The 14,574-nt window shown below is 31.8% G+C and overlaps 1 protein-coding gene across 6 annotated transcripts in view; it reads right to left on the bottom strand.

Moving 5' to 3' along the window:
* LOC142328594 (uncharacterized) overlaps positions 1 to 14,574 on the bottom strand; it is a 67,720-nt gene that overhangs the window by 10,503 nt on the left and 42,643 nt on the right. For all 6 annotated transcript variants that reach the window (XM_075372374.1, XM_075372380.1, XM_075372378.1 and 3 more), the window contains 2 exons: positions 6,763 to 6,879; positions 375 to 516 (listed from right to left, as the gene is read on the bottom strand). In XM_075372374.1, the coding sequence (XP_075228489.1) occupies positions 375 to 516; positions 6,763 to 6,879 (259 nt within the window). The remainder of the gene's footprint in view (positions 1 to 374; positions 517 to 6,762; positions 6,880 to 14,574) is intronic.

Below are 14,574 nucleotides of genomic sequence, written 5' to 3'. Positions count from 1 at the left end.
GAGAAACATCAAGTAAGTAGTGTAAATTATACAAAAATTGTGTAAAATATATGTTTATAAAATTTAAGTAATCTAAGCAGTTTGTTGATTCCAAGAAAACAATACTCACCAACTAGAGTTCTGACAGGAATGAACTACTCAAATATTGTAACATACATCAATTCTAATCTCATCGCATAGAGTACAAACAATTCAGTAAGCTAGTTTATAAATTTTTTCTGCAATGCCATGTTACATACCCGATCTAAAAATTCCATTGAACCACTACACAGCAGTTATTCATAGAACAAATTGCATCTCACTAGACCCAAAAAATCTGGTGAGTTCCAAATGCAAAAAAAATAATCAGCAACAGAAAAAAAAGCTAGTTTTACCTTGATCAGGTGTAATGTGTTCAGCATTCAATTCATCCTCATTCTCAGCAGTACCGTTATTTGAATGTAATGCAGCTACTGCCTGTTCTATGCCATCACTTCCAGACATCACAGCAACAGCTTGTTCTTGACCTTCTCCATCCTATAAAAAAAAACATATAGTTTTATTACAATATAAAAACAAAAAAATTAAGATAGAAATAATTCATAAAATTTAACAATCAAGACAAAGATTACTTGAAAATACCTAGTTTCTACTGTATCAAAACAGCTGTTTTGCAACCAGTTAAGTCTTACCTTACCAACCACTAACAGGTTGTTGAAATTAAATGTTTTTATGAAAACACACAAATAAAAATATAGCTTACTTCAGCATATCAAATTTTGGGTCTCCCACAAATTGTCCTTGACCTGTTCCTATTATTGTTTATTAACAATCTTCCTAAAAATTTTGAAACATTTATTGTTACCCTTTTTGATGATACCAATGTAACTACATCAGAAGAATTTAAAAGTAACTGAACATTGTACGACACAATTAAAAAATCATTCATTAGATGACTTGGGCATCCACAGCAAATGAAATAGTACTCTCTCAAATGATAATAGCATTATTTCTGTTAGACAAAATGTAAGATTTCTGAGCAACTTACAAGGTGATAAATTCTCATGAGACAAACTGATTTTGCCCGCAATAAAACCAAATCATACTGTTTTGCTTTGAACCTTCTTAGGAAAATGGTGTGCTTATCATAACATTAATAAATAAATATCTATTTATGTTTACATAAATTTCCAACTGAAATATATTATCTCTTGGGCTTCTTCAAACAGTCAGAGCGGGTTTCAGCCCGTTTAAAAAACAGGCTGACAAATCATTGTTTGCTGCTTTAAATAAAAATCATTTAGGCAAGGTATGTTACAGAAAGCTAAAAAAACAGTACTTTTTTCATTCTCACTATGATATCTTAAAAAAAACAATAAGTTTAATGTTATCATCAAACACAGCATAAAAAAAACCTAAAATATGATGGATGGTTTTATTTTTATAAAGCTTCAAACACTGATATTTTCTGAACAGATAATAATAGTTATTATTACCCTCCATATACCTATTAAGCACAACTTAATAGCTACAAATTATCACATTTTATATAACAATTTAAATGTTATTATGGATCAATTTTGGAGACAAAAATTAAATAGACACGACTGTGTGGAGACAAAAAAGAAATACTGGAATAAGTGTACTGATGATTTTAAGGTAGTTAGACACTAAGATTTGGTTGTTAGTATGACCAGAAATTGCCTCTTTTTTAAAAAAATAAAAAAATTTTATCAGGTTCTAATATTGTCATTTTAATCAATTGTTAAATCCTGTTATCTCAGTTCGAATTAGTTTTGTGGAACCATTATTAAGGATGAAAGAATGGATAAACCCTTTGTGAAGCAAGACTTGGATAAGTTTTTGCAAAGGCTAAAAACGAAAAGGCTCCTGGGAAGACAGAATTTCCTATGAGTTTTAAATATGCACTTGATAATTTCAAAGAAATGTTGATGGAGATTTATAATCAGTTATTTTATTGAGAGCTTACTCCAGAAAGCTTTGAAAGATCTATTTTTTTACCCAATTTTTAAAAAGGGAAATGTCAATGAAATGTCGAATTACAGAGGAATATCATTTTGTAACACTATTTATTAAGATATTTACTGGTTTGCTAGACCAGACTTTGATAGACTTCAGGACTGGTGCAATCAAAATGAAGTTTTGAAAGAGTTCCAAGCTGGATTCTATGAAACATACTTTACATCGATTACATCAGTCTGATTAGTACTGACAAATTAAAACTTAGTTAAGAGACAGAAGGTATGAAGTTGATTTCTCTGCAGCTTTTGATCGAGCAGATTATCACACACTTTTTTTAAAAATTGAGGGAATTAGGCTTATTGTACAAAATGATAAAAATATCTACACGTGCATAACTGCCAGGGTGTTGAATAAGCAAGAATTGTGCGATGTATTTGAGATGTTTGCAGGAGTAAAGCAGGGGCTTGTTGAGCCCAATTCTATTTGTGTTATTTATTTATGATTTAGACACCAATTTAGAACGTGGAATTAAAATACGCAGTAGACTTACATAATTATTAGCATATGCAGTTGGCATTGTTTGCTAGATCCTGAGACTTACCTTGAAAAAAATGATTAAAGGTTTGTAAGTGTACTGTCAAAAATAGAATCTTACTTGTTTTTGAATAAATCAAAAACAGTTGTGTTCAGAAATGGTGGAAGACCATGTAAATAAGAAAAATGGTGCTTTAAAAGCGGTTGTTAATCATTTGCTTCACAAGTACAAAGGAAAAATTTAACTTCAACATTATCTTTGACTGACCACTTTAAGAAAAAATCATTGGTGATGAAGCTAGTTTTAAATAATTTTTATAATTTACTGTTAAAAAATAATTTCATTTGGATCTAAGCTTCACAATTTTAATGTCGTCTCTCAATCAATACTATGTTATTGGGTCCAGGTTTTGGGTGCCATGCAGTAAGTGTTACAAAAGTTTTTCATTTTTTTCTTGAGGTTTACAGACTGCCTGAAAATACTCCAAATTATGCTTTGTACCATAAGACTGGTCTATTGCCAATTTTTATTCCCACCGTAAAGAGCCATCTAGAAAGTATTCTAAAGTGTACAAGTATGCCAACAAGCCAATATCCAAAATTACTTTCAAGTGAATTAATTAAAAAGAAATTGTTTAGTATAAAGATTAGAAAAAGCTTTAAGACTACAGCATAACCAATTCGACAAGACATGGAAAATTTAGATATTACCAAAAATCTACGATTTATAATAATTTACAGAGGAATGGAAGATCAATTTAATAACAGCCAAAAACGAACTTTTTCTCTGGAATTATCCTAGTTTAAAAGCTACACTTACAGTGAACAAGAATCTTCTCTCATAAGTTGGTTCTTTAAGGCAAGAATGAAACTAACTAATATATTTAAATAAATATTTGTTTACTAGCAATATAAAATTCTGTTCTTTTTGCAATGTTAGGGAGAAGGTGTGAATCAATATTTTGCCCAGATGTCCAGCACTATCTGAGTTTTGGAGTAAATAACTTCGAAAAAGGATTTTATCCTTAGATAAAATAAAAAAATATTTGAATAAAGAATGGAAAAATCTGAGCTTCTATTTAAGGCTGCATGGAAATACAGATTCTCGCTTGTTCAAGAATCTAATTATTAAGATATTTATCTTTTGTAATTACGATGATTAATGTTAACTACAATTTTTGTTCGCAATAGGGAATATAATTTTGATCATAGTTATTACCTTTTTTTACTTGCAAAATTTAAGTTTTCATGACTTTTTTTTGGCTTGTATCTCTTTCACTTGAGTTTTAAGTGATTAGACTTTGAGTTTTAAGTCTCATAATATTTGTTACTGGTTTTTTTTTAGATATTCAAAACCTATTTGTAATAATAATATCTAAAATGTACACAGTAGGTTTGAAAAGTTTCCGAACCAAATTTCTGTAGTTGATACAAGTAGCGGCATCTCTTGGACAACCAAGGAATTATGTAGTATGATGCCTGATGAGTGTATGTACAAAATTTCATCATGCTTTGTCACTCCAGTCTCGAGTTACATTCGGCTGTTCATGTAACCTTGTGCAAGCTTGCAACATGGAACATCCTAACCCCATAGGGGAGGACAACTGCCTTGCGACACTTCCGGTCGCCACTCCCCTCTCTGTTCCTAGCCCTGATGGGCTTTAACAGGAGTTGTCTTTTGCCCTCTAACCTTTTACATCTCATAGTAATAAGCCAGGCCTCATTGGAATGCCAGTGTTGTAAATGCCTTGGTAGACATTTACATTAGTGTTTTATAAACTCAGCTTTTGCTTTCGCTGCAAGAACATCTGAACATCTTGAATGTTCTACATTGTTGCCTTCTGAACTACCTAACCGAGTTCGTAGAAGCACGAACTCCACTCCTAGTTCTAAATTTTATAGAGCCAATTCGTGTGTAAATGTCTCATAAAATTCGAGGCAAATGAATAATAACATACCACCAAAAATGTTGTTCACAACAAAATTTATTCCTAGTTCCCTTAGTGAAGTCAACTTCAGTTCATACCCCTGACTTTATTTCATTATGGACTCCGGTCTGGTCTACCAGGGAGAGGTGAACAGACCTCCTACTAACACTCAGCTGCATTGCAGAGTCCGACGTGACATTTACTTTCACTTACTGCCATCGTCGAGATGCCACTATACCTCACAGCTGCATGGGAATACATACCCTCGACAGTGCAGTCACCATCCGACAGTGATGCTTGCAATTCAAAAACTGCCCTCATCAAAATGATGCTACACCTCATGGCTGCATGGTTACCCATACCCTCAGCAGTGGCTGTCGTCGTTCTGCCAACAGCGACCTGAATTTTCTACAAATAATTGTAACTGGAGATGAAACTGGTAACTTCATATATGATCTGCAAAAGAAGCGTCAATTTGCTGCTTGGTTGAGTCCTGGAGCCCCAAGACTGGTGAAAGTCAGGCAGCAAAAATCAGGAGTGGAAACAATGTTCATTGCATTCTTTGACTCAAAGGGCCTGATTCATCATGAATTTGTCCCAACTGGTCAAACTGAGAATTCTAAATTCTATTTGAAAGTAATGAAACGCCTGATGTGTCATATTCGTCAAATCTGCCCCAAGTACCGGGATCTGGGCAATTGGACTCTTGCACAACAATGCCCCAGCACACCTGGCAATAGTTTTATAACACATTATTATGCCACAAATCAAATCACCGTCTTATCCTACCCGACTTGGCTCCATCAGACTATTTTCTGTTTCCAAAACTCAAGTTGAAGATTAAAGGCCACTTTTTCGATGACATTCCGGCCATCCAAAGGGCTTGCACCAAGAAGTTGAAGGCGATCCTATAAAGTGATTTCTCCAGAGCGTTTGATGGGCTCTACCAGCACTGCAACAAGTGTATAACTAGAGGAGGGTTCTATGTAGAGGGTTGATTTGAGTAAATTTGTTTATCTTTAAATCTGTATTTTTTTTAAATTTAGTTCAGGAACTTTTCATACTGGGTATTATTTAAATCTTTATTTTTATTGATAATATGTAAAATTTAGTTAAATAGCCAAAATTATCCAAGTATTTTTTATATCTTAATAGTGACTTTTTTATTTATTTTTTTAACTTACTGGTTTACTCAGAAATTTATAATTTGTTTTTCATAGAATTAGGTACCCATTGTTCACAGAATTAACTCAAAAGTTATTTCATTTGTATCTAGTCATGAGCATAGTCTCATAATGGCTCTTACATTATTTTCATTTATTATTAGAATTTGTTTTCTTTTTTTATAATAATCTACAATCTAAAATGTTGTTTTTTTATCATTGATTAAAGCCATTTTATTATTAGTAATTTACAAAAAAAATAAACAATTATGTACACTACTACCTATTCTATTGCATATCATATGCTATAAAAAAATTATGCATACCCACAATCACATTTTTCAGACATCCTGTAAGTTTTTGATGTAACAACCTAGAAGAAAATGTTGTTTTTCCTTTCCATTTTAAAACAGACATTATTCATAATCTAATTTTACTGTTTCTATTTTCCTTCAACTGACATAGAAACAAAATTGGTTCTCCTCTATTGCTTTTATAAAGAAGCAAAAAAAGTGCTTATTCTTACCTTTCTTCTCTTTCCATACTTCAAAAAGAAAAAACTTATTTTTATTACTAATAGATGACTCCTATTTGCTTGACTACTCCCTATTTCTTCATCATATATACTTATATTTTGTCTTGTCATCAGATATTTCAGAAATCAAGTTATCTACCTGATAAATTTTGTCCTTGGACAAATTAAAAAAAAAATACATTCTGAGTAAGTAAACATCAAAATACCATTTTCCAATAATAGAAGCATGAAGACACAAAGACAACTTAAACATAAAATAGTGTCTAGTATTTACATTACATTACCTGCTTCAATTTAGCTAAAATTTTTCAACTGTCATTTGAAAAGTTGGAATAAAAAAATAAGACGGACCATAAAAAAAAGTAATTTACTTGTCCATAAAAAATGACTAGAAACAAAATAATATACCGGCAACCTACTTTTTGTTATTAAAAATGTAAAAAAATACTATTTTACATACTGGATGTTTGTTGTTGCAAATTACTAATAGGGATATGTTTATGGATTGTTTAAAGGCATATAATACTATTTACATGTATAATATTTAATTTTAATAACTGTTTAATACTACTTGTAATTACAACTACTATTGTGGAATATTTTTAATCTTTTAATTAGGTCTATTTAAAAAAAAAATTACCTGAAGTTGAATAACTTCTAAAACAACATACTGCTGACCATCTGAACCTTCCACAGCCATCATTGATCCATTTAATTCTTCTTCTTCATCATCATCCTCACCAGGTATAACTTCAACCTTAGACAAACAAGACAGATTATATTGCTTCAAATGTGTTGTGCACAAATGACTGGAATTATAATTATTATAGTAATTCTGAAAGAGATAGGAAACTGGATTGGTCAAAAGTGATTAGTGAAAGTGGAAGAAAAAGAAAAGAAAAATGTGCTAATTATTTGTGATAGACGAAAAGTTCTTCATTATGGTTCACTGGGCATAATTCTATACGAATTTACATAGCCAAAAAGTGCATATAGTAAGTCAGTTTTTTGACCTGTATGTGCAGTATTTTAAAGCACTAAAATACACTTTGGTCTACGACATATTAACAAAAATTATTTAAGCTGTATATTAAAAAAGTATTAATGAAAAGTTAATACAACAAAATTAGAAAGTATTTAGAATTGATATGAAGTAAACATTTTATGCCATAAACATATTGGATATAAATGATCTATCATGAAATATCAATCACACTCCCATGAAAATGAAGTAATTTTCGGCATAAAAAACATCCCATTCAAAAATTACTAAGGAAAAGCGAGGAAATAGTTTCCCTTTGCCTTTTCCATTAAGCTGAATTAACTGTGGCATATCAATACACCAGGCCCAGTGGAATGCAAGTGATATTCAGTCCTATAACTTCTTCATTCTGTTCACCACAGGAAGTGGCTGAATATAAAAAAAAAAAATCTTGATTGCTATCACTTATAATGCAGATACTTTACACATTGCAGCTACAAAAAGCAAGTAGATAGTATATAATACATCACGTTAATGTTCTACAGAAAATAACACATAATATACTAAATGCTAACTTGCTTGAATGGGAAACAGACAACCCCAATAATAATTGAACTAGTTTCAAAATTAGAGGTAAAAATCAATACAACTACAATGTAACACCACCAACCACCATATGTACCTATATGCACCAACATATATCACAGAATTAAAAAAGTATTCTCTAAAAACCTGTAAGAAATGTGTGTGACAAAATACTACATAAAATATTATTACTACTTCTATGGAACATAAAAATTGACCAAGGTGATGGAAATCACCCAATACTGTACTGGTAACGTCGTTCTGATAAATAATAACTTTTCTTGAAGTAAAAAATTTTCACTGTATAACTTTCCCATCTAAAAATAGAGAAGTATAAAGTACCACTGATTATGCACCTAAGATGAACTAAAAATGCAATTTATGATGTACAATTACATATACGGAGACACTGAATTGTGTTTAAAGTAGTAATGTTCTGCTGGTAGTGAAAATAAAGTTAGCATTCAAAAGAACAAGAGAAAATTGACTACAAAAAAAAGTAAAGATGGATAAACACAAGAATAAATAAAAATAATTAAAAAATATTTAGAGAAATCTACAAAAACTACAAAAAATAAAAATTATAATTAAACAAATAATGTTATAAGTTTTGGAGGAAATATGAGGGGGAGTGACAAAGAATGATGTTACTATTAGAACAAAAACAACATGGAACAGAAATGTTAAAAATAAAGTAAAAGAAAGGAAGATTGTATGGATGAGTAAAATAACTGAAGAAAAGTGGTTTGGAGCAAGTAGGTAGAGATAGAAATAAGGTGAGGTAGATGGTGAGAAAAATACAGAAACATTTTCATAGGAGTTCGTTTAGTAATAAATAAGGAGTTGGTGTTGATAAAAAATTATAAGAGAAGGTTGCCAGTACCAAGAGATCAAGGAATTATAAGAAAAGTTCATAAACTAGTAGGGACAAAAAACCAACTGAAGGTTTTTATGAAAAAGGAAGCGAGTTTTTAACATTATGTGGACTACTTTGAGCAATAGTAAAATGAATAAAGTATGAGGCTCGGCTGATAAATTACACACTAGAGTAGCATTGCTACATGGAGACAAAAGGTACTACTGAGATGGGCGTGGTAACACATGATAGCTAAAATCCCCCTCTACAAACCTGTGATAAAGTGTTGAAATCCGTTTACCAGTTAGTTTTCAATAGCAGTCGAGTATGGTCAATATGTCAACGCGGTTAAAATAGCACGCAGTTATCAAATTTTTAACAACAGAAAATGTGAATCCTACGAATATTTTTCATTGTTTAAAAGTGGTTTACACAGTGAAACTCTTGACAAGAGTACTGTGAATAGGTGGGCTGTGAAATTTTGTCAATGTGAAGCTGGTGAAGCTTTACCAGCTTTCAATAACACAAAATAACGCAGCGGACAACCAGTTTCTGTGACTGATGAGAAACATTGAAAGGAGATGGACGATTTGCTTCAAAGTGACCGGCGAATCACCCAGCAATGTATTGCTATTAAGTTAGGCACATCTAAAGAAAGAGTAGGCCACATTATCGAGCAATTGGGTTACCATAAAATCTGTGCACGATGGGTACTGTACAAAGCTGACAGACAAACAAATGTTGTGAAGAACTTCTACAGTGTTATTGTGCCGAAGAAAACAGCTTCCTTTTCAATATTGTGATCAGGGATGCAAGTTAGGTACATTATTACGACCTGGAAGAAAAAAGGCAAAGCATGGAATACACATTACAAATTGGCAAAACCCAAAAAAATCAAAACTCAAGCCTTAGCGAAGAAACTCCTTTTGACGGTGTTTTGGGATGCCAAACACATTTACGTGACTGAGTATCTGGAACATGGGATGACTGTGAACTCCAACATTAAGATACCTCAGACGACAAGTATGTCACATTCAAAGGACCACCATGCCCATAATTTGCAACAAGACAATGCATGGCTTCACACATCACATGCCACTATAGAGGAAATTTGAGCCTATTCCACATCCACCATACTCGCCAAATTTGGCTCTGTGCAACTTTCACTTCTTCCGTCATCTCAGGAAGGATTTCAAGGGTAATTATCATACCACCGACAATGAGCTGAAGGATGCTGTGGTCACTTGGATCCGAGAAAAACTGCCAGAATTTTTCAGTGATAGAATACAAAAACTTGTCGTACATTCGAAAGAGTGTATCAATATAAATGAGGATTATATTGAAAAATAAATATTGCATTTTGTAGTTAAGGTATTGTACTTTTATTCATCTTTTACTTCATTTCAATATCTCATTCTACTCCCATCCTACGCATATATGTGCAAAATTTATCAACCGAACCTTGTAAAAATGAAAACAAGCAGAATAAAACATTACAGGCAATATATCTCTCATCGATAGTTTTATTAGTAAACGCAAGAATTTTTAAAAGGAGGAAACTAGAACTAGTAAGATTTAGACCTCATAAATTCAGAACCGACATCTTTCAGTTAGATCAACTGTAATTGAAATTATAAAGCAAAGGAGAGGTATGCTTCTTCCTTTTCTTAACTTCATGTTTACATTCATTATTGTGATAAAGAAACAAACATGGATAGTGAAAAGGTCATGAAATAAACTTAAAAAATAAAATGAAAGCTGTAACTAATTTCATCAGATATAGGATTGAAATAGGAATAAATCTGAGCCCCCTGCTTTTTATCATATTTATGGATGATATACTTAAAACAGTATACCATGTTATAATAACAAGTTCGCAGAGTACTGGAAATTACAGCAAATAGTAATACACGCAATGGCATATGGCAAGCAGTTTTTACATCAATAGAAAAGTGTAGAACAAGAATGGAGTGGAAGTGGTAAATTAAAAAACTTCTTGGAATGCAAAGGAAGGACTTTTTTTGGACACAAGGAGACTGTAGGTTTGAACCCAGATTTTGCAATACTGGAAAATAAACATAAAAGAAAAAAGATTCCATTTTTTTTCAGAATTTGTACTAATGTTTCACTTCTATACAGATTCTCATGAATCTATAAAATATCATCATGTGATTTAAGTAAGTACATATAGTACAGTTAAGAAGTACCACAAACAATTATTGCAACCAAACTTGTTCCCTGATCCACCCTTCCTAAATGATGAAGAAATTTGCATTCTCAGCTTCTGAATGTCTCAACATACCTTGGGCAGTGTAATATTAAGCTAGAATATACATATTCCCAGTCAGTGGAACACTAAAGCAATTTATCAGTTTAACTTGTATATTTGTGAATTCAATTTTTTTTTCATTTTTATTACTGTCATTTTTTGTATTACGATAACAGAATCATAAGATAATTTACAAAACAAACTGTAAAACCCATTTCATACAACTCTTTCAGATAAATGACAATTGATGAAAGCAAAAAAAACATAATTGGAAACTTATTTTTCCAGTTTTCTACATAAAAAAAAGGATGAAATAGCTGAGCAGAGAAATTTCGTAAAACTTTGTTTTAGGACATTTCTGTTGTATTTTGTTTGACAGTACTCTTCTCCGCAAAATAACAAAAAAATCCATATAAGCATATGTTCTATATATGTCTCCTTTTCAAGTTAGCACTAATGAAAGATTTTGCCTAAATTTCTGCTCTAAAGGTCAAATTCTACTGTACTAAAACTATGGAGGCAAAATATTGAGTGAAATTAATAGTTTTATATGCAATCTTACATAAAAAGTTGAAAAATAATGGGTCCAGTACTGTATCTACAGCAGTTTCAGAGAAAATTATTTTAAAACCAAAACAATTCTGTAAAAAAGCGCACTTAATTAAAAGTTTGGCAAAAATTTACTTTATTAAATTGACAATAAGTAAATAAAAAATTCAAGATAAAATTTGAAAAGATTTTAATTCTGAGAAAAGTTATAAAACTAAAAAGGTACAAAAATACAAATAAAGTTTAAAAAAATTAATTTTTAGTGGAAAACAAACAAACATTTTTGAAAATCTTGGCTATAAATGAGTAAAAAATCTTTTCTACCATATTTTATTTTTTATTTTCCTTTTAATGCATTGTTAGGCCACTAGTAGTGCTGATCTTAATAATATCAGTGTTCTAAATTACATTTCAAAATATGTCATAGGTCAGTGAAAGTGAAACTTTTTTGGAGAGAGCCAAAGATTGAAGAAAACAAGATAGGGGGCCAACAAAATTTATTAAAAAATAAATACATATACACCTATAGTTTACATTTATCTTCTTTATCTTATATATTGTTACAAAACTCAATTAATGATTGAATCAATATGAAGGAATGTATAATGAATGGAACTGTGACTGTACTTCTAAACGTTTCTCAAAATCTGGTTGCAACTGGAATGCACTGACTCTCAGAAGTGAAGTTAAATGGTAATCTTTCAATCTTTTTCTAACACTACTTTCACTACTTTTTCAAAGCTTCATGGTAGAAAAAAATGTTTGCAAACGTAGGATGATGCTAACATGGCGCTTATCTGCTGAGCATGAGATCTCAAATTTAGGAACTTGATCTCAACAGGGACATGTAGAACTCTAATTTTGGGATGTGGAGAAACAACTGTTCAATTCAGTGTTATATTGCAAATCGATTAGTTCAAGCTGAATTCCGATTTCACTGTGTTGCAGCCCAAATTAAATGACATACTGAAAATACCCAACTCTTGCACAGTACTTTTGAAATCTGCATCTAAATTCATCATGGAGTTTTCTACTTTAGTGTAGTAGAATACATCAGTGTATTCAGATTGCATTGAATCAAGAAACTCTCGAAATTGTCAGCGAGTAAGCACTCGAGATTGACTAGTATTAACAAACTTCTTAATGACATCAAGCACGTGTTTTATATCTAGGGCATATTTACACAGTGTCTTGATGTATGATACAATGAAGAAATACAACTTTGTTCTCAGGTATGCTTGGTTAAACATGCCAACAAAACCAGATTTCTTCTCTGTCATATTAGATGCTCCATCAGTTGTAATATTACATATACTGGTTATGAGTACTTTCAAACAGGCACTTTCGACTTTCTTTATGGGTATCTTTCATCTTTAGATCACTTCTTGAAATTTATGAAAAATTGTCTGACTCTGTTGACGTATCCTTTAATAATCACATGTACGCTAGTTCTTCAGTAATACAAAAATTATCATCAATACTTCTTATAAATAGTAGTAACTGAGCAGTATCTTATGTCAGTACTCTCGTCCATAGTAATAGAACAGAATTTAAACTAATTCTTGATTCTAACTATGACAACAAGTGTTTAACTATTGTTTCGATTCTAGAAGTAATTGTTTTTGAGACAAACTGACAGTCACAAAATCCTTTGTTTTGTAAGGACACAAAATTGGAACATGCAATGTTTCATAAACTCCCCATCAGAAATAGTTTTGTTACTTTTAGCAATATGTATGCTACAACATAACTAGCATGAGTAGCTGCTTTTTGAGAACTATTTTGTTTTTTTAAAATATTTTGCTGACCTGAGAGCTTTTTACATAGATCTCCTGCTTTTTGTTTCCTTCCATCTTCGGTCATGGCTTCATGGCATTTTTATGCTTAGATGTAAAGTGCCGGAAAGAGTTAAATTCTTTGAAGATTGTCACAGTTTCATTACAAATAAGGCACAATGGTTTATCCTTGAGAGCTGTGAAAAAGTATTTCCAAGTCTACTCATCTTTAAAACCACGGCTCTCTGTATCAACTATACGTTTTTTAGTTGCCATCTTGGCAAATCAGAAATGTCTCACAAATACTCACTACAAAATAGCAAACAATAATAACCGACATTATGCGAGATCAGATTGAAAACTGCTGCATAACTAGTTACTGATTTAGAATGACTAAACATGCCAAAATGATTTAGATTGAGTATTATGCGGTTAGGCGGCAACTGGAGTGGTGGGTATGACACGAGTCAGTTTGTCGAGCACTACTGCTGTGAACATTCTGGTGCCATTCTGTGACCTACTGTTGTCCACAATCCTGTGTGCAAAATACAGACACAGAAAGAATATGATGTGACATGATATGAATGTGATATACAACATGAAATGTAAGCATGTGTTTGGTTGAGAGAACTGATCAGAATGTGATTAAGAGTGTGTGTAGGTGAGATTCAGAACTGTGTCATGAGTTGGATTAGACAAGTCTGGGGTCCATATCTGTCTGCAGGCCATACTTTGCCCATAGGTTTACATGTTAAATATTGCTAAACAGTCTAATTGTTAAAGGTCAGTATAAAATCAAATAAGAGTAGAACGTTTTATTAGCGAGTCTGATGTACTAGTTATTGTAAGTACAATTTTTTTATTATTAAAATTACTTTTAATAAAATGGAACAATAACATAGACAAATGCCATATAAATTTACAAAATGAAATATGATAAAGTGTACATCTATAATATAACAAATTCCTTCAACATTTACAATGAAGATTATCTGCGAGTTCGCAATTCCACATGTTAGCCAGGGGAACATTATGTTGTGAAAGTCTTCATCCATAATATCGTCAGCATGTACATGATTACGATCAAAGAACTGGCTAATAATGTACTAGCCATGAAAATAATCTTCAATGACGAAGCAACACTAACAAATAATGGTATTAACACAAGAAACAATCACATTTGGAACGAAAGAAATCTTCACACAAACTCTGATGAAACTTTCAATGTTGTTTTATAGAGAAATAACTGGTGCAGTATTATAGAAAATGTTCTGACTGGTCCTCATGTCCTTAATTACAGACTCTTGGAAGAATTCCTACCTAAATTTTCTTCAAAATGAGCTTACTCAACTTTTAGAGAATATCCCTCTGATAAGAAATGTGCATATAATTCCAGCAAGACAGGGCACTAACTCAATTTAATCGCTGCCTAACTT

The sequence above is a fragment of the Lycorma delicatula genome, chromosome 8, assembly GCF_047948215.1.
Source record: "Lycorma delicatula isolate Av1 chromosome 8, ASM4794821v1, whole genome shotgun sequence".
Taxonomy (NCBI): Eukaryota; Metazoa; Arthropoda; class Insecta; order Hemiptera; family Fulgoridae; genus Lycorma; species Lycorma delicatula.
The sequence above is the reverse complement of the archived record's forward strand: the minus strand, read 5'-3'. Positions and strand labels throughout refer to the sequence as shown.